Here is a 20,953-nt window from a genome sequence, read left to right as displayed (position 1 = left end):
TGTCTAACCCATTTGCTAAGTATTGCATATTTAATTGTAGCTGAAATTTTCATATTAGAGGCTTAAAGATTAGACTTGGTGTATGATTTTGATGTAATGCCAAAATTGGGCTGTTGGTGGTGCTCCTCTACAAACCATATAACCATTAAAAGAAAAGTGAGCAAAAGACTTTTTCTACATGGCTATAGGGATTTTAAAAAGCAATTCTATCCCCAGTTCACTAAAATAAAAAATTCAAAAAGACAAATCACTAAATTGTCTGTTGGGGTGCCACTCTGTTATGTTTTGTATAAGTTGTTTGTAGATTTTGATTATTACTAATATAAGTGGCTGAAAATCCAACATACAGGTGACAAATGAAAGAAAAAAGTGATTTGTGAGCAAGACACAAATGTCTACTGCAAGACATAATCAGTGTGGAAGACTGGTATAGATAACAACTTTCAGGCTTATGTGCAGCCTTGTGACCTATTATAGATTAATGTGAGAAGTGGAGCTAGAGCCAAAGATTCTAATGTAATCTTTGGATAATGGTTTAGTAGAGGGTGGGGGGCTGGAGTATTTAGACATTTTACTTAAGTAAAGGTAATAAAGTATATAAAAATATAAAGCAAGAGCAGAAAACTGCATAACATAGGCATACTTAAATTTTCCCTTCAAAATTCCCTGATTCTGGGACGCTACTGGAGGGATGCTCATCGTTGTTCCTAAAGAAATTCCCTGGCCTAATGCTTGACTTCATTAATGCACAGCAAAGCATTTAGTGAGGTTTTGCAGAATGCGGACTGAGCCACCACTCTCATCAGAATGGAAATGTGTCACCTTTGGATAAACCTAATCTTTCAGGACAACCTTACATCTAAGAGTTCAATAGGGGCGGAGTGTGAAAGTTCTTCATTTAATTAGTCACCCATCTACAGTATTGTGCAAAAGTCTCGAGATAGTTTGCTTCCAAGAACTGAGAATTTCTTGCAGTCAGTGCTATTGAACTATAGCAACCCCTTTTAAATTGAATATTTATGTACTTTGTTACTAAAAGCTAGTCATAAAAACATAATTTGTTCCCATTTCTTTTGTTGGATGCACAAAAAATGCCAAAGGTAAATCAGTTTGACAGGGATAAAATAGTATCTTTGCTCCAACAAGGTGGTTCCCAAAGAACTATTACTTAAAACTTGGCATATTTCACCATGGTATGCATGGTGTCCTTAAAACATTTGAAGAAACTGGACAATTGGAGGACAAAAGAAGAATGTCAGGTCTCTCTTGGAAATGAGATTTTTAACCTCAATGAGATTTTTACCTGGATAACTAAAGGACTAATAGAAAACAAGAAGACTTAAAAAAAGACTATGTACAGCTGATGAACCATATCTGAAAGTTATGTACTTAAGGTCAAACACAGCACCTGAAAAATGATCATCTACTGTTTACAGAAGTGTCATCAGAAATTGTCTTAGTGGATGAGTGGCTCCCAAGAAGCAATTCTTAAGGAAGGGAACAAGGGAGAAAAAACTGAAGTATACCAGATTATGCAAGATCTGGACTGAAAATCAGTTAAAAATCCTAGCTAGGTTACTTAATAATTCCAAATTTGAGAGGTTTGGCCAGTGGGGTTAGGGATCCTGTCAGAATTGATGTGATTATGAATGCAGAAAGGTACAGTCAGATTTTGATCTACCATGTTATGCAATCTGGACTGGTAACGGGTTAATTTGTCAGCTTGAAAATGATCCCAAACACACTCCCAATGCAATAAAAGCATATGTGGATAGAAAAACACACAATGGAACACTATCAATCATGGATTGGCCTCCCCAGAGCTTGGAGGTGGACAATACTGAAGCAATGTGGGATCATCTTGATGGAGAATAGAAGAAAAGAAAGCCAAAATCCAAAGAAAGAGCTATGAATGTTCTTCAATAAGCCTGGATAATTATTATTAAAGAAATGACAAGAAGGCTTGCCTGAGAGAGGGCTGAAGAATATAGAATATGTTTATAGAAGATGGTCATTAAGGTGGTTTTTGCCTCTCTTTTTCTATGTGTCTATGTCCGTTTCCATAAATCTCTCTACTTATTTCATATTCTCCTAGAAAAATATGCTTAAAACTTTTGCAGAGCACTGTACATCTCAAGGAGTTGAACAGTAGTTCGTTCCCTTTTGAGTTTTATTTTTGAAAGACAAAGCCGGAAGTCTTCCGCGCACTTCCGCGTAGCTTGACTCTTGGAACTGAAGACGCCCATTTCCAGTCCACACCCGCCCGGCTGCTGGATCGATCCTCCCCTCTTCAGTAGCTGGATCGTCAGCCTGGATGCCGATCAGCACCGCTATTCTACCGCAACAGGTAAAAGAATAGAAATCATTACCACGCTTATACCGAACAAAATGCATGACTTGCTGGATACTGTCGCTGAAGATTTTCTTCCCCTCTACCTGTTCTTTCAAGGTAAGTGGGATGTCCTGCTTTATTAAACCCAGCATTTAAAAAGGCGAGGCAGTGCAGCGTATTAACAACGAGGTTTGTCTACCTGCAGTACTGCCCGTTGATAATGTTTCATCCTGAAAATATGTGGAGCTCTCAAACCTGTCTCTGAGCCACTAGTGCTAGTCTTTTGTCTCCGTTATGGATGAAGAGCACCCCATATGGCTGAAAACTGGTTCTTCAGATCTTTTCACTGTTTACTCATTAATTTTGCTTGTTTGAATAAGGCAGAGAAGAGGAAAAGGAAAACTAACCTGGATTTAAAGAGAAATTAATTTTTTAAAGCAGTCAAAATAGATTTAGGCTTTAAATTACTAGTCTTTTGTCAAGATAATATAATTATCTATGTATATTATTAGATATATACTGTCTAATAATATATATACTATGTGCAACAACAACAAGCAGGGAATGACATATTGTTTTTATGATAAAAGGTGTAACTCCAAAGGTTATTCCTGTGTTCCTTCAGGTACTACTTAAAGGAAATGACATGCTTCCCCGTGACTATTAAACATGCTGAAAATTACTGCTGTGTTTAACCTGAGGGAGAAAATCTATGTGATATTTCTCAAAGTCACTTTAACGGTCTGCTGGGTGTCTGTGCTCACCTTCTTAGGCCCGGCAATTTTCCTAAAAGGTGACTTACATTTGGCGCTTCCTCTGTTAAAAGATGGAAAATATAACACGAGGAGGGCCTCCAGTTCGAAGCCCGTCAAATGCGTTTGTTATCTTCATTTTTCCTGATAGAAAAAAGTGTCATCAGCTGTTTAATAGTTTAGCAAAGGTGGGAATTTCCATTCTTATATATGAGATGACTGGCGCAGCTTTGGATGTTTATGCACGTACGTGTTGAATCACTGCAGCAAAGACTAATTATAGAGATTGCTTTGTGTGTGCGTGTGTTTATGTGTGTGTTCTGCTGCCCTCAGTGAAAACAGAACGAGGAGACTTTCTTTGCTGAAGTGGCAAAGTCCATGTGACTGCAATTTCTGTGACATCTGTGCTTTATCCCAGAAGGGACTGTTGCATATCCACCTGCCGAGACTTAAAGCGTTGCGTAATATCCACACGTTCACATAAGTGTACAATACACCAGCGTGTTCACTGGTGTGGTGAAAGAGGAACCTGATGTGCTTCAGAGTCCATTCTCATATAGCAGTTACAGTGGCATGGATGCTGCATTGAGGTTAATTTGGCATTATTATAATTATTATTATTATTATTATTGTGTCTTAAGTATGTGGTGAAGAAGGTGAGGTTGGAGGTGCTGCTGAGTGTGTGTTTTTCACTGTCAGGGGGTGGGGGGAGTGTACAGGAAGTTAAAAAAAAAAAAAAGGTGAATCATTTCATTGAGCTGACCCATAAATGTACCAAAAGGATTAGAATGATTCTTCTGTCGGAAGCGTCCCCGATTTTCACCTGCAGCACACTGGGGGGAAGGTGTGTGGCATGTGTGCGTTTGTGTGTGTGTCTCTGTCAAGGCATTACTGCTCTCTTGTGAATAGGAGGAAAATACCAGCACATGCACACAGGACACACGCATGCACACAGGCTTCTTTCTTCCTCAGGCTTCGCAAAGCTTCCTGGGCTGTGTCCGCTAGAACAGGGTCCCCCTCTGTGTGAGGAGGGTGTGTTGGACACACTCCGCGCACACAGGCCGAAACATTGATATTCACGTCAGACCGGTCCAGTGTGGTGCACACAGGTGTCAATCAGCATGCTGGGCAGAGTCAAAGGTTCTTTGATTCATTTTGTTCCTCAGCGCTGCTGGCCCTGAAAGGATTTATGTCTTATTCCTCATATTAGAAACTTTCAAAATGTTTAATGCAATGTTATTTTTAAACATCAGTGTAACATCAAGGCTAGCGGTACACACTTTCCTTTGACTGCTGGCTTTGCAACATCAACCTGTGTAAGTATGAAAATAGTGTGTGCCATTTGTTCTTCATTTGCTTCTTAAAGATGCCAAAACTAGAACTAAACTTGCGCTGCAAAGTAATTTGTTCTATGCTCAAATTTTTAATGGTTTATTTTCCGTCATGATTATTTTTGTAGTATTTCGTGTCCAAAAGTTCATTTGGGGATCTGGCATGATTTGAAGTAGCATTGTGAGATGACTGTGTTTCTCTCCACTACATCTGCCATACCAGCAGGGGCCGAGCTGCAAGGTAAATCAAATCAAAGACGCATAATGACATTTTAAAGTTATTTTCAGACATCCAAGGGACTTCAATCAGTGTACCATTTTGTTGTGAACCTGTGCAGGTACAGTCACTGTTGATGTAGAGGGTGTCCTCTTTCCTCTTTTGTTGATTCAGTGCCGTTGTTATCCAGGATATAGCATGTCCTGTTTAAACAGTGGAGTCTCTCTAACCTAGCCAACGGGAGATATTGTTATATTTGACACCAGGTACACCTCAGGGTACAGGGTTGTGTATAAGGGTGGATGAGACTCTGTTAAAGGCCTATACATGTTTGCACATGGAAGTGTTAGGTACACGCAAATAGCATAGAGCCATGTGAAAAGGAAAGTTTGCACAGGACTCTGTGCAGTCCTGGGAAAATCTAAGTACATCCTTTAAGAGCATTTAAGAGGGTAAGAAGCAGCTAGGTGGTGCTAATCCAATGCACTTGATTAATTGATGATCATCAAGTGTGAGCACCTCTGAGGCAGACGTTTTGGCAGTTCAGTTGTTTGTTAACACAGTGACACATCATCTCAGACCATACAGGCCGCAGTTAGCATGTTAGGTGTTAACGTTTGTGAGAGTACAGTTAGAAAAAGACTGTAGAAGTATGGCTTTTTTTGGAGGCGTTGCCAGGAGAAAGTCTCTAAAAGGAATATGGCAGCATAGCTTAGACTTAGACAAGACTTCTGGAACAATGTTCCTTGGACAGACAAGACCAAAGTGGAAATGTTTGGCCATAATGCACAGCACCATGTTTGGAGAAAACCAAACACAGCATATCAGCACAAACCTCTCCTCTCATACCAATGGTCGAGCATGGTGGTGCAGAGGTGATGATTTGGGCTTATTTTGTAGCCACAGGTCCTGGGTACCTTGCAGTCACTGAGTTGACCATGAACTCCTCTGTATACTAAAGTATTCTAGAGTCAAATGGGAGCCCATCTGTCTGACAGCTGAATTTTGACTGATGCAGCAGGACAGTGATCCCAAACACAGCAGCAAATCTACAGCAGAGCGGCTGAAAAGAAAAGATTCAAGGTGTTGCGATGGCCCAGTCGTGGCCCAGTCCAGAAGTCCAGAACTGGTTTAAATGCTGTAGTGGGACATTAAAGGCGCTGTGAATAAATGAATGAGTTATTCAAAGATCCCTAGAATGTGTTAGGGGAGTCTATGTTAGCTGTCATAGGGAGAGAGGCAGGGGACACCCTGGATAGGTCACCATTCTGTCACAGGGCTTAAATATGGAGAAAGACAACCATTCACACCTGTGGCCAATTTAGATTCACTAATTACTCTAACCCTGTGTATGGGACTGGGGAGGATACCAGAGTACCTGGATAGAATAAACTCCACACAGAAAGGCAGCAACCAGACTGCATATGAAAATAACAGTGCTAAGCACCAGATCACTATGGCATCCCTAATCATGAGGGATACTTAGTTTTTCTTAGAAGATTGCATAGAATACTTTGAAGACATTATTTTTTCCACGAGTGTACATGTACACACACACAGACACATACACATAGATGAGGAAACTGCCAACTTTCTGTGTATATATGTGTTAAAAGAATATTTCATTACTTATAGGACCTCATCTCGGGTGAGACACTGATGAGGTTTTAGTACATGGTGATGAGTTAGCCACACAGTTTCAACAGATGGCAACAACAAGGAAAAGTGAGATCATTTCAAGTGAAGTGGGAGACTGAGCACTGTAAATCTTTACTGGGTGTAAAGAGAGGTCCATGTATTCACTTTCTTTTCTTTCTTTTTTTTTACTTCCAAAGAACATAATTTGCATCATCATTTTGATGCTTGAATCCACACACCAGCAAAGATGAGTCATAGATAGGGAACAGAGGCTCCAGAAAGTCACTGAACTGAAAAGAGGCATGCAAGTACAGCACAATGTGTTTCTTCAAGCTTAATCGCAAAGTGTTGCTGTAAAGGCGAGCTGCATTTTCTATGTACAGGCAGTTTGTGCCAGAATATAATATCTAGACTATATCTCGTTTTTTGTTTTGTTTTGTTTTGTTAAATAAAACTTCCCACACAACCCATGGGTTGTCATGTTCAGGCTTGTGGAACAAGCTGCAGTCAGGTCCATATGTTTTTGGACAATGACACATATTCTTTGTTGTAATTTTGCATCTGTATACCACCACACTGGATTTTAAGTCAGACAATCAACATTTGATTAAAGTGCAGACTTTTGTCTTTAATGGATCTAGCAAAAGCACGGTCCCCCATTTTTAGAGACTCAAAAGAAATTGGTCCAAATAAAATAATTTTAAACATGGGGATTGCTTTAAATACTTTTGGGGAGAATATTTAGCAGTTAATAACTGTCTGAAGTCTAAAACCCACGGGCATCACCAAATGCTGTGTGTGGTCCTTTAAGATACTTTATCAGGCCTTTACTGGAGCCACCTTCAGTTGCTGCTTGTTTGTCGGCCTCTGTATTCAGCTTCAACTTCAGTAACTAAAAAGTATGCCGTGTTGTGTTGAGATCAGGTGACTGATTGACCATTGAAGAATATCCTTTTTCTTTGATGTGAGAAACACTTGGGTTGTTTATGGAGTTTGTGCCTCCCTGAGAGTTTTCTTGCATTGGTACTGTAAGTTGTTGTGAAGCTGTTGAGAACCATGGAAATAATTCTGTGGTATTTCAGGCATTTCGGTGTTGCTGAGCTAACCAGTGCATTCATCCTATTTAAGAATGTACCAGATTGTTGATTCTTGCTATCTGTCTCTCTCTCTGGTTTTCCAGCCTAATGATAGCCTCCCTCACTTGCACTGATGTCTCTCTGGACCTCATATTCATACTTTTACTGAATGGTTACCAAATACAAGTTCAGCAATTGGAATCAACTCCAGATCTACCTATCGATTTATCCAATTACTGTTAAGGCTCAGGGAAATGTGTATAAAAATGGCTGTAATTCTTAAATAATTCGAATGCAATACGCTTGCAATACGCTTTAATTAAAGCTGAAATTACATATTGTTTGTTTGATTTAAAATACACATTCAGTCTCATATTGATGTGGTCCCTTATTTTGCACAATGTAATGTACATAGATGGCAGTAATGTGCATAATACACATATACTCACATATTTTTATACAAAGAACTACAGTAATGTGTATAGCTTTAATAATATTTCGACACAATCTTGCATGCTTCATATTTATCTGTTTCTCATAGTTCCATAGCTCTCTTGTACACTATGGGATTTCGATCCTGTGTTAGTCCTGTACATATTGGGGTGGCAGCATCTCTTCTGGGGACAGGAAGAGACTGAACAGGCTGATCCGAAGGGCCAGCTCTGTTCTAGGATGCCCTCTGGACCCATTGGAGGTGGTGAGTGACAGGAGAATGGTGGCTAAGCTGTCATCCCTGTTGGACAACATCTCCCACCCCATGCATGAGACTGTGACAGCACTGAGCAGCTCCTTCAGTGGGAGACTGCGGCACCCACGGTGTGGGACGGAGAGATTTCGCAGGTCTTTCCTCCCCACTGCTGTCAGACTCCACAACAAAGACTCCAACTGATCAACACACACATTCACACATGTGCAATAACACTAATGTGCAATAATCTTTTCTGGCATCGTTGTATTTTTACTGAGTTGTATATAGAACTTGTATTCTATTTTTATTTTATTGCATATTTTATTCTATTTTATTCTACTGTATATAGTATTTTATTTTATTCTATTCTGTACAGTTGTATACTGTATTTATTCTTATTTTATTTTATTCTAATTTTTGCTTCATAACTTTTGCACTGTCCACTTCCTGCTGTGACAAAACAAATTTCCCACGTGTGGGACTAATAAAGGTTATCTTATCTTATCTTATCTTATTGCAAAACTGACGATAACATTGACTCTGACTTTTAGTTATAGATCTAACTGTAAGACTTGTATAAAGGTTTGCATTTTTTGCGTTGCATCCAGATATTTAGTTAAATGCCCTTGTAGAAAACTTACAAGCATACAAATAAATGACAAAAAATTACTTCTGCATTGATACATGAATATGAATTCTTTTGTTAATTCGATATTTCTGCTTTTGATAGAACTGACAAATATTGGTGTGTACATGTTATCTGAAATGCGCTGATGCAAAGACCATTCTATTGCAGAGTGTAATGCAGAAAAAGATGATCATACTCTGACTGTACTGTTTAACATGCTGTAAGGAGCTAGTTTGTGAAATCCATTGCTAAAGATTAGCCCCATTATTTTACTCCCTAAAATCTATATCATCACTCATCCCCAGAAGCCAGTTTGTGTCAGCCTCCATTCACTATAAAACAATTGTTTTCCTGTAACTGCTTCCTGTGTTTCTATTTTAGTTGGTATTTTTTTCATAAAATTGGGAATTTAGTTCATAAATGTCAGTATTGTTTGCTAGTGCGCGTGAATTATTTGTTGCCTATGTTGTATATGCGCGAGTTTGCACGGAGCCGTTGGCGCAGACGCTCGAAATATACCGAAGCATAAGCCTCAGTGGGCTGTTCATTGCTCTTAAGTAATTGGCAGTGCCGGCATGTGCAGACAGTGATTTATACTACAAGATAGCCACAGTCTCCCCTCCAGGAATTCACACAAAAACAGGGAAGCAAATGATGGAGCAATAGTGTAATAAGAACGGAAGGGGAGTAAGAGTGGAAAGAAACTATGTGGGAATCATAAGAGATACCTTTGAATGAATGATGAATAAGAAACAGCGGAGTTGAAATAAAAAAGACAGAGTGAGAGGTGAAGTGAGGAAAAAGTTGTGATGGAAGGACTTAGTGAAAGCAAAAAAGGAGATTGCTTAGACCTGACAAGAATCACAAGTGATGAGGAGAAACATTGCCTGTTAGCTATAGGCACGCAAAGAGAAATGAGAGGAAATATGGAGGCAATGGATGGAGTGAAGTGGAGCAGCTAACAGAATCTTAACAACAAGATTGAAAGAGTTGCTACCTATAGGTGTGGTTTATATGCAAAATAAGCTTAAATGTCGTGGTAATTTGGGGCTTTTAATTATTGTTTTCTAACATAGACCTGGCTTTGAAGTATAGTATAAAAATTTTCAATATGGTGGGGTCGGGGCTTTCAGATTGTTATTCCAGAAGCTTGATGTTAGTCTGCTTTATCTATCCCAAAACCAGATTTGATTTGTGTTTGGGTTCCTGTTGGAACACCCAGTCGTGTCCAAGTTTCAACCATCCAGCTGTTGATTTCCGGTGAAGTTGAAGAATCTAGAGGTAGTCCTCCTTCTTCATTATTTCATCAAATTTGTGCATTGTACCAGTGGCAGCAAAATAGCCCCAGAGCGTGATGCTAACACCACCATGCTTAGCAGCTGGTTTCGTAGGCTTGAAAGTAGGGCTGTGCGATATGACCAAAATCTCATATCTCGATATAAAACATTTATCGTCCCGACAACGATATATATCACAAAATTTTTACATTTTCTGTAAATTCTGTGAATCTCAGGCAACTCGACTTGTGTGAAGTGTTTTCAGCTGGGCATTGAGTGATTTGACCAACGCATGAAACTATACATTTTTAGACATACGGTAAGTTAAAACGTATGTCTAAAGTATTTATTACATGACATGCTGCGGGGAAAAGCCTGTTCTAAGGTTGATTTTTTTTTTAGCACCTGGCGGCTCTTTTTAGCTTCTCATCTGTAAATACTCTGCATACTTTTTCACGTGATTCAGTTTATTTTGAAAAATCTCAACAGGATCTTCAGCTTTATTGTGAAAGGTTTATGTGGAAAATAAACAAGCGGATGGCGGAGCCACGCAATGGTTTTACCGTCGCATAAAAACAGTCGCTTGTTCTTTTGTAGTGTGGTTATATTAAATATAAGAGAAAGAGAGAACTTTAAGAAATTCTACAATAACCACCAGAACTGTTTATTTTGTGACACCACGAAACAAACGATAGCGTAATATTTTCATATCGTCATCCGATATATATCGTTAAATCGAACAGCCCTACTTGAAAGCCTAACTTTTAGTCCTCCAAACATACCTTACACAAACAATGTTTATGAGTGGATCAAACCACATACACATAAAGCTAGTTTTCCATGTTACCTGCATGGGCTTATCTGCTCCTGGGACTATGCCAAAGATCCCAACAATTAATCTCATCAGATGGGCCAGGCTCCCTGTTGGCATACCACTTTAGATGCTGACTGCTCCCAAAACAGTGATAAATTCTTATTGTTTTCAAACTGTACTTGCTTTATTAGGGTCATATATCTATATTTGTCTCAGTAAAACACAAATATTTGTCTAAGAGCATCCATACGCCTTATTAAGGTCCAGAAATGTGTATTATTACATACTATGCAAACGAGATACATAGAAAGCAAAATGTCACAGACAAAATAAACAAGCTGATACATCAAGATTTCCAAAACACAGCCACCATCTGTAATCTCAGAGCAGGCAGTAATAAAAGCAGCCTTTCTCCCAGACCACTATCATTTCTTCCCCCAGTTCTATTCTTCAGCTGTCTGTCCTCTTCTTGTGTACTGCTCCGTGCTGGCATTGTCTGTAGCCCTTCTCTGTTATTTGGTCCCCATCCTTTTCATTTTCCCCTCCTCTGCCTCTTCCCCTCCTCTGTCATCCCTCACCATGTTGGCCATTGAATGATCTGCCTTCCTTGCTTTGTTAACAAGGAGCTGATTTTTTTTCTCTTTTTTTTTTGCTCCTGCATGGATGTGTATCATTTCTGCCGTCTTCCCCATTCACACTTGCATTGCTTGCATTCCTCACTTATACCCCCCTTGCTTCGTGACACACACACACTCAAATGCACACATAACACACTCACATCTCTCTCTCTCTCTTGCTCTTTCTCTGCAGATGTCTGAGGGCTCGCCAGCTGAGTAGAGGACTTCCCTCTCTGCCCGTGCTTTCCACCTGCAACCATGAATGGTAAGAACACTTTGTTTTTTTTGTCTTTATTGGACATGTGTTTGAGCTCATAACGTCTCTGTCTATGCTAGGCAGATCTGGGGTTCTGCTGAGACAATAATGAGGGCTGGAATTTACTTTAAAGGGCAGAAAAAGGTCTGAGACCAATAAGCGGCTGTTTGTGTTATGCCTCATTTCTAAACTTTAATCTCTCCCTCTGGCCGTCCTCCTGCCAAGACCGAACATTCGAGTGCATCTGCTTTGTGCTTTGGTCAGCTTGAACTCCTTTTTTTTGCTACGAGTGACTGCTTGTTTTGACTGTAACGTGTGAGGTGTGAAATCATGTTAATGGGATATTGATCTGCAAACAGAGACAAGACTCAGGCTTTAAGTAAAACCATCTTTAATCCTACTTTTTTGGGGGGAAGTTTTTGAGCTGTAGCTTGTACAAACCCCTGCTGGAAAGAGGGTCGGTCTAAAGTAATATGGCAGGATTGTCTTTCATTAATTTTAAAGGTGTTTATATGCACTGTAGTAGCACGTCAAACCAAAACAGGCATTTGAGCAGCAGCCTGTTTAGCGCTCCAGACTAACTCTGCTGTCTTGCTTTGATTCTGACTTTGACTTTTGTATCTTTATAAACCCCATCAGTTTCAAAGAAGCGATTTCCGTGGACTAAGATGCATGCACAGTTGGAGTAGCGATCCAGAAACTTGACCAGATACAAAGGGACTGGGACTTCATTCTCTGTGGAGGACACTTGGTTCACTATACAGTACTATGCAAAAGCCTTGATCTACCAGTCCTTTCTTTATATTTTGCTACGAAAATGGAAAATAGTTGCAGTGATTTATTGAAACATGTGCAAACCTACATGGAAATTCAGTGTATAAGGTAAAAACAAAAGTTAATAAGCTTGAAAGTCAATATTTGCTATGGCACCACTGTACCCTCCGCATTGGTTGCTTCGTGTGCCGCCGCAGTATCATGACACAGTCACTTCTATTTATGCTCACCATTAAGGCGCACGAAGCCGCTGCAGTGTTCTCCTGAACAAAAAATATCTCAAATCAGGAAATGCAAGAGTCTCAAAGATCTCAATAACCAATGATAGCTTTTGTAAAAAAAGATAATGTAATTGTAAAATGGTTCTTTCAAAATAAGTGTGACTGAATTAAAAGATAGTAAAATAGTTTCATAATCTCTGTTTGATTTCTCATCCCAAGATATCAGCAGCAGCAGATATCCTGTATATTCATTAACATGGTGAATGGTACTCATGGCCATTGATCAATGATCAGTGGTCATGACAATTTGCATATTAATGATTAAGAAACTGACATCACAGCAAATGTACTCTTTGTAACGTTGGGAAAACCTGCAGTCAGCTGAGACTGATGAAGTCACTTGGATGAGTGACAAACTGTTTCTCCCTTTGAAAACACTACTTCACATTAACAAAATAAACTTTTTGATGATTGAGCATCAGGACTGCCACAAATACTGTGGTGCGCTCCACATGATGTGACGTCAAACTAAGCACACGACACTCGCAACAGATGCAACCCCAAACCATGATGGAGCCTCCACCGTGTTTTACAGATGGCTGTAAACTAGGGCTGCAGCTGTCATTTATTTTAGTAATCAATTAATCTATCGATTATTCCATTGATTAGTCGAGTAATCGGATAAGAAATACTTTTGTCTTATTATTGAGCAATAGTAAATATTCAAAACAGAAAAAATACAGGTCTTTTAAAATATCCTGATTATTGGTTTTCATTTTAGAAATTTGAGTGTTTTTTGTTTCATCTGTCAAAAAAAACAAAAAAAAAACAAAAAAACAAACCCTTTGTGCCATATGAAAATTTCTTTTTTAAGAAAACATTTTCTTAAATGCAAAAATGTATAAATACTCTCAAGTAAAGTCAAATAAAATAAATGTGCAATCAAAACTAAGTCATAAAAAGTTCATCTTTACTTTGACTTCTTGGAAAGCTTTGAGTTTTTGTACGTGTGTTTCTGCATGTTTAAGTGTTCAAGTGAATGAGCAACTTTGTGTTGCTTTGTAAGCCTTGTAACTTTGTAAGCCTTTAAAGGAGAATGGTGGCTATAGTGAGGAGAAGCGAACACATCAGTGTTCTGAAATTGGCCCTGTGCTTTGATGCAACGTTTTTGTGCTGCTGAAAACACGACATTATGATGGTGTAGACCTTAATTAATATTAACAATAATTCAGTGTCCAACCTAAAATCCCTCAGGTCAGTGGCTCAGAGTTTTACTGGCCCGTGGACATTTTTATTGGCCTGTGAAAAAAGCTTTAATTTTTATATTTTTAAATATTAACACAATTTAATTGAGGGACTATTTTATAGAAATTCACTTTTAGTCTAAAAATGTTATAACCCCTTGAAATAAATATGGTCTAGTGCACACCATGCCCCCCTTTAGACTCACCCCTGTTCGAGTCCATGTAAAAAAGGACGGCTGCCGTCAGCCTTCAGCAAGCTTTATAATTTAAACATGGTGTCAGACCAAGTTAACAGTTCATCTGCATATTTTAATACAACTTCTGGAGGATTACTGCAGATTTTTCACTGTGGAAAACACATGACAGCGGATGGAGCAGCTGCAGAGTTGCCTATTTTGGTTTTTTTTTTTTCTCTAGTCAGAGTTTGTTGATGGGTGCTCACTTTTTCCCAGTAAAGTTTTTAAAGGTCATCTTCCACTGTTCATTAAACAAAATGTTGAAGCAGAGAATTTGTGTCCAAAATTTTTTGTAATCGAATTATTCAAAATACTCAATGAATCGTTGCAGCCCTAATGTAAACAATCCATGTTCTGCCTTTCTTGATTCCCTCAGAACCATCACTCCAGAGTCCAATTCATGTATATTTTGGCATACCTCAGCCTCATATCCATTCCTCTCTGTTAGCCTTCCTTAAGAATGATGTCTTGACAGCCACCCTTCTTCAGTGAACTGTAGATGGATCAGCTGAAGGGGGTGATATATCTGTCAGGTCCTGTGTCAGGTCTTTGCCTGGTGTGTTTCCTATTTCTTAAGGACATGAGTTTTAGATGCTGTTCATCTAGATAGTTTTAGGTTGGCTATTATGTGTAGACACAACACTAGTTCATCTCTTGAGTTAGGGGCCATTTTTTGTGATTCAATGATTCATACATCAGTGTTAGGTGGCAAACAACAAATTAAAAAAAAAAACAAGTAAAAACAAAACATTCCTGTGAAAGTGGTCTGGTACAAGGACTGGATTGAAGAAGTGAAAAAGCAGTGGAATGAAAGAAAACTTTAAAAGACCTTCAGCTCTAGAAAACTATCGCTCTAGAGCGCATTAAAAATTACAGGAAAGTCTATCTAGCTGCTTTCTGTGTGTCTGTCTTTGTTATTGTTCCGAGTTGAAGGTGATTCAGCGTTTTTGCCCTTTCTGTGAACCACAGTTCTCAGTAGTGTTTGTGTGTGTGTTTGTGTGTTTTGTCTTCATCCTTTGATCGCAGAACATAGTTACTGTTCCTCAAAGCCCTCTGTGGAAAACCCCTAAGAGGGAATGTGTGTGTCTGCGTGTGCGTCTTATCTACACACCTAATTTTTCAGTCTAACAGAGCCCCAAAACGCACAACTACCCTCTCTCTGCGCTTTAATCCCATCCAGTTGAATGGCACGGAGGGGAGAATCAAGAAACATGTAATCGGTATATGATGAGCTCCTCCGAGGGAACATATTATATGGGAGGCAGAGCTATTTGCGCTATTACACTCTCATTAACACAGTGAGCCTGCAATGAGGCATTTGCACAGTCATTAGTCAGTGAATTTTAAAAACAGGTGAATTTTATGCAACAGTCGTAGAGGAGGAGTGTGTGTTTGTGCGTACACCGAAGCATTGCAGAGACTGTTGATCCAATGCAGTTATCTGAACCATCAACTTGTCCTCCCCGGGTGAGGTGTTTGATATGTAAATAGTTATAAAAGCAGTGATGTGGTTTCCCTCGGAGTACGAGAGCTGGGTGTTTGGGGTATTGACTCGAGCGTCTCCTTAGGATTTAGCAGCCACCTAGACAACGGCACACAGGCTGACAAGGGGAAGTGAAAGCACACAAGGTAAAGGCGGCTGAGTAGGTGAGCCGTGGTACTGTTGGTTTAATAAAGTGTGTAGATGATGTTGCTGTGGATCCTGTTCCGTAAGAGTTAGGGACGTGATTATTTTTTTTTTCTGTGTTTGGTCTCAATAATGTCTGAAGGTGAAGAATACACTGACTTTCAAAAAGGATACTTTCTTGATTTAATGACAACAAGAAATACCTGCTATTACCTGCTACTAGCAGGTATAGAAGACAACACAGTACACTGACTCACACTGATTCACGCTGACTCAGTCATGGCAGTACACAACACTGAGCAACCCCTCTGTTCTTTATATTTTGCTTCTAAGGAGCCAGACTTAGTTGTAATTTTTTAAAGTGCTCTTGAGGCTTTCTGAAGGTCTTTTAAATTTTTTATTTTTAACATTGACTGCTTTTTGTCTCTTTTTCAGTCCAGTTCTTGTACTTGACTACCTGCTTAAAACTGACCTATGAATCATTCAATCACAAAAAAGGCCCCCAATTCAAGTTATGAACAAGTGTTGTGTCTACACATTACAGACTTCAGTTGAATCTGTGAAAAATGTCAGAGATGACACAGTGACAGGCATAAAATAGTTTTTCTGCACCAACAAAGTGATTCCCAAATAGGTGTTAGCTGAAAACCTGGCATATGTCAGCATGGTGTGCATTTGTAGGCCTATAAAACTACAGCAGACAAACAGCATCTAAAAGTTAATTTCTTGATAAATGTCCTTGATAAATTGGGGAAAAAATCCAGCAAAGACTTGACCCGAAAGGTGTGTTTGACTCTTCTGTTGATCCATGTACTGTTCACTCAAGCCTCACTGGTCTCAGTGGAAGGGTGGCTGTCAAGAAAACTTTCGTAAGGAAGCAAAACAGAGAGAAAAGGCTCAAGTATGCCAAATTACACAAGAACTAGACTGCATTAGAAAATCAGTGTCAGCAGGTCTGATGGAGTGATGAATCCAAATTAGGATTTTTGCTTCGAATTTTTGTCAGTATGTGCAGAGGAGGTCAGGAGAGCGGTAAAACTGAGTGTCTACAGTCTTCTGTAAAACCTGGTGAAGGCTCAGTCATAGTTTGAGCCTGGACCTCAATATGAAGCAGTGTGGACTAATCGTGACAGAGAAATGAACAAAAGGCAGCCAACACCAACAAAAGTGCTTTGTAAAGTCCCAGAGAACTCCTCTTGAAAATTACTTAAAAATGTTGCACGAAAGCTTGCCTATGTCATGATCTGTGTGCAGCAGGCAGGAGTGGAGGACCAAAGTGCAGGGCTCAAGACAGCAAAATTAAACTGAGAGTGCAGCTTTTATTGCTGGACAGCAAAAGAACAGAAAACTAAATAGGCTAAGAATCACAACAAGGTTTAACAGGCAGACACAACACACAGCCAGGTATGAGGGTGTGAACGTACATTAACGAGGTGACACAGGGCAAGAAAAACACAGGGCTTGGAAAACACAGGGCTTAAATACGCACTGGAGTAATCAGGAAATGGGAGACAGGAGGGAAACGCAGCTGGGAGAAATCAGACTTAACAAGACAAGGGAAGCAAAACTAGACACACTGACATGAGACACGGACTTTCAAAGTAACACAAGAAACACAGCAGGCGCAGACTAGACACTGAACTAAACCTACACTAACACAAGGATGATAATAATAATAATAATAATAATAATAATCAGAACAGCACAACTAAGGAATCAGAACCTAAACCATAATACAGAATAATACAAAAACACAAGAAAAAGAAGATGTTGGGTCAAAATAACCCAGAACCTTGACAGCCTAAGCGTGCCATGTTAGAATTATCTGTTTGTGCCTTATGTAATGAAACTACTGCACACATTTCTCATTTCCCCAATAAAATATAAAGAAATGAGTGTGACTCAGTACTGTACGCCCTTATTAAAAGCATAAATCATATTCAATCAAATTAGTGTAAAGTCCTTTCATACCCAATCCACATTTCATAACTAGTGCCTGAAATTTGCAAATATTGTGAATCTGTATCAAGAGTGTGGAACCCTGTAGTCTTCAGTGTCAGGTTATGTATACTAGTAAATCGGAACTGTACCATCTTTTTATCAGGAGTCATACCGAGTGGCCACATGTTTCCAGTATAAGTATCAAGCCACAGAAGACCCCTATGGATTCTGTCATGGCTGTGTAAGAAGCTTTGCAGTGCCCCACTTACTCACATAGCATTCAGCCCTCACTGACACACAGACTGAATCGACTGACAGGCCTGTGGATGTGGCCATGCGAGCTACATGTCCCAGTGGCACTGTGCTAAATCTCGCCTTCCTTTTCTTACCTACAATAGCTTCAAATGGGGGCTTTCACAGCCAATGAGACAATGTGAAGAATACTCACATCTCTGTGAGAGATTAATTACTTTCTCCTTTTCATGGCAGCATTTTGCTGACGGTGGCAAAAAGTGGGTCGGCCGCTGTGTGCTGCTAACATTGGCTTTATCGGGAGAAAAGCGTCCACCTTAACAGGTGTTGCTGGTGGTGGTTTCGGGCGGTTTGTTTAGACACTGAAACCATATCAGAGGTTTGTTTGGCTAGAATATTTCCTAACAAACAAACAAACCATTATCAGTGTTTGATTGTATCTGCTCCCACATTTAGAAAAAGAAATTGGATCTTCTTGCTCTTAACTCTAGAGTTGCTCTACTTTCATTTTTCTGGCTACTTAGCGTGCTGTTACTGAAGCTCTACACTCCATTGTGTCATTCTTCTGTTAAGCAAAGGTCAGTGGATTGTTTGGGTTAGAGCTAGGGTGGAAGCTCCATCATGGGCAGGGTGGTATTTCCTGAAGCACTTGAATAAATTGGAGCCTGGAAGCCATGTCTCTGAAGACAGGAACCCATAATCGCTCAAAAGACCTTTTTTTTTATATACTAATATTATGGCTACTGTTCTGAAAAGACAGTTTTTGTCTGTTTGAATATTTTATAATCTACTAGAGTGATTAGAATTTGAGGTGTCTTTCAATATTTCTCTCCTTTTACTATAATAATATAATATTATTATATTTAATATAATAATAAGAAGTTGATTGTTATCTTTGAGACTCTAGCATTTTCTAGTTTGAGCTATTTTTATTATAAAAGTGAGAAAACGGGTTTGATCGTGATCCTTACTGCAAGTTAATGTTGCCTTCGTTCCCAAACTAGATCCCACTTTATTTATTTATTCATTTATTTATTTGTGAAATCTTGGTGCACATTTTCCTTTGTCTGTACCACCGTGATCAGTATGGTAACAGCTGTCAGCATGAAGGAAGCGCATCTGCCGAGCAGAGAGTGATGAGCTTGTCACGAAGCGAGCTTAAAAAAGAACACGAAAAAGTTTGTTGTTTGTCCCAGTTGAGTCGTGTTTGTGTCGGTTTCCCATTCCAACCTGTTTCTAGATTTGCTGCATTAGCCTAGCGTCACTTCTTTTATACATCCCTCTTTCTGTATGCGCTGCGAGGCCTATTATCTGTCATTGTCTCCTTATCTTCATCTGTTGTTCAGTTGCTGCGATGAGGGGAGAGCCGTCTGTGCATACCGTCAGTTCTTTGCCACAAAATGTCTTCAAAGCTTCCAAGTTCTGTGAGAGAAGTTTGAGAGAAGGCGTAAAATATGTCCCGATTGTGTTATGGTTTGATGGATTCATGCTCTTCCTTAATGATGAATTGATTATCGTCCTTGAATATAATCTTTCACTCCCCCGCCGTTAAAAGTCGTTCCGTGAAATTGAGGAAGACTTGAGTTTCGAATCCGTCACACAGCACATCAGACTTCATCTTTAATTCATGGCCAACCCTCAACTTACCTTGAGATATGCAAGAGTGCAGCTGGGGTGAAAAAAAGCTGACTGGACATTTTTATACATTAATCATCATCGTGAGCTGCTTAAGAGAGTTTTCATCTCAGCTGAAAATCTCATTTGGTTTGGAAATTATGCACACATTTTGTATGGTTTGGTAGAGGAATAAAAGACTAAGCTGAATTTTGTATTAGCGCATCTGCCCGGGGATCCATCGCTGACTTTAAATGTGTTTGAATTTGTTTGTGGAGACGGGTGGATCACTCCCCTCCCATAATGGCTTAAATTTGTAGAGCTTTCTTCTTTTATGTTCATTTTTCTTCCTTACAGATTATTTCCAAGTTCTGGGGGCTATACCAAGCATACCGCATGAATGCATCACTTGATATTGTGCATTTGTAGCACCGCAGGTTTATCTAACTACTCGTCCAGATTTAATAGTGTTTAATGAAGCGGTGATGTATAGGCAAAATAAGAATTCATCGATTTTATGTGAGGATCTGGGTGACTTTCTTTCATACTGAGATATATTGCCTTTCTGGTTTACTTGTACTTTTATATAGAAGGTGTATTTGTTCTCTATATTAGATGCCACAAATTAGATTACAGGATTTTCAAGCAGCTCCACGCTAACAACATTTGTAAATGATCATTTAGATGGTGCCTAACAAATTTTATTTTTCTATTTTCCTTTAAAATAATTTAACTTCTTCAGATCTTTAAAAAACACTATAATGTACAGCACCCAGTAATCTAGATGATTCAAACCTGGCATGTTGGTGTGCATCCTGTGCAGAGGGGCTACAAGCGGACTCAGATTATTATTAAAGAGCAAAGACCCAAAAAAAGGTTGTGAACTCAAACTTTACTTCCTGTTATTACCAGCACTTATATTTTGTTTCAGCTGGACTCACATCAACAACATTAATGTCACTTTTTGTTTAGAATTTAAAATACCACAACTGTGTCTTGGTTTTGTCCAGGTGGAGCCAGTGTGTGGGCCATTAGTCCGGAGGAGAGGGCGAAACATGACAAACAGTTTGAGACCCTCTCCCCTGCCCTCGGTTACATCTCAGGTAGGCTGTTCTCATACGAAACAGACCACGAACTTGCTTCTGTTTAACGGGAGGTCGTGTCATTAGCAGTAAGTGAGCTGCCTATGTTTTTTTTTGTTTATCTGCAGGAGAACAAGCAAGAAAATTCTTCCTGCAGTCCGGCCTGCCTGCTTCTGTCCTGGCTGAGATTTGGTAAGCACTGACTGAGAACTTGGCAAAGTCCTTGTCACAACTCAATGCTGAGCAGGAGCAAGTGGGTCAGTAGGTCCGAGATTTGCTTTTGGTCAGAGGGAGTTTGTTACACTGGCTTGCGTTCAGCTTCCTGTTGAGCATTTA

At 39.5% G+C, this 20,953-nt stretch overlaps 1 protein-coding gene across 3 annotated transcripts in view; it reads left to right on the top strand.

Moving 5' to 3' along the window:
• The first annotated feature begins 2,241 nt into the window (after positions 1–2,241).
• itsn2a (intersectin 2a) overlaps positions 2,242–20,953 on the top strand; it is a 46,708-nt gene continuing 27,996 nt past the window's right edge. For 2 of the 3 annotated variants that reach the window (XM_063494553.1, XM_063494551.1), the window contains exons 1-4: positions 2,242–2,347; positions 11,564–11,635; positions 20,546–20,638; positions 20,746–20,809. In XM_063494553.1, coding sequence (XP_063350623.1) covers positions 11,629–11,635; positions 20,546–20,638; positions 20,746–20,809 — 164 coding nt within the window. In that variant the 5' untranslated portion in view covers positions 2,242–2,347; positions 11,564–11,628. Of the gene's footprint in view, positions 2,450–11,563; positions 11,636–20,545; positions 20,639–20,745; positions 20,810–20,953 lie in introns of all 3 variants that reach the window. The other variant, XM_063494552.1, reaches the window with a different exon arrangement.

Source organism: Pelmatolapia mariae, linkage group LG15 (genome assembly GCF_036321145.2).
Source record: "Pelmatolapia mariae isolate MD_Pm_ZW linkage group LG15, Pm_UMD_F_2, whole genome shotgun sequence".
NCBI lineage: Eukaryota > Metazoa > Chordata > Actinopteri > Cichliformes > Cichlidae > Pelmatolapia > Pelmatolapia mariae.
The sequence above is the reverse complement of the archived record's forward strand: the minus strand, read 5'-3'. Positions and strand labels throughout refer to the sequence as shown.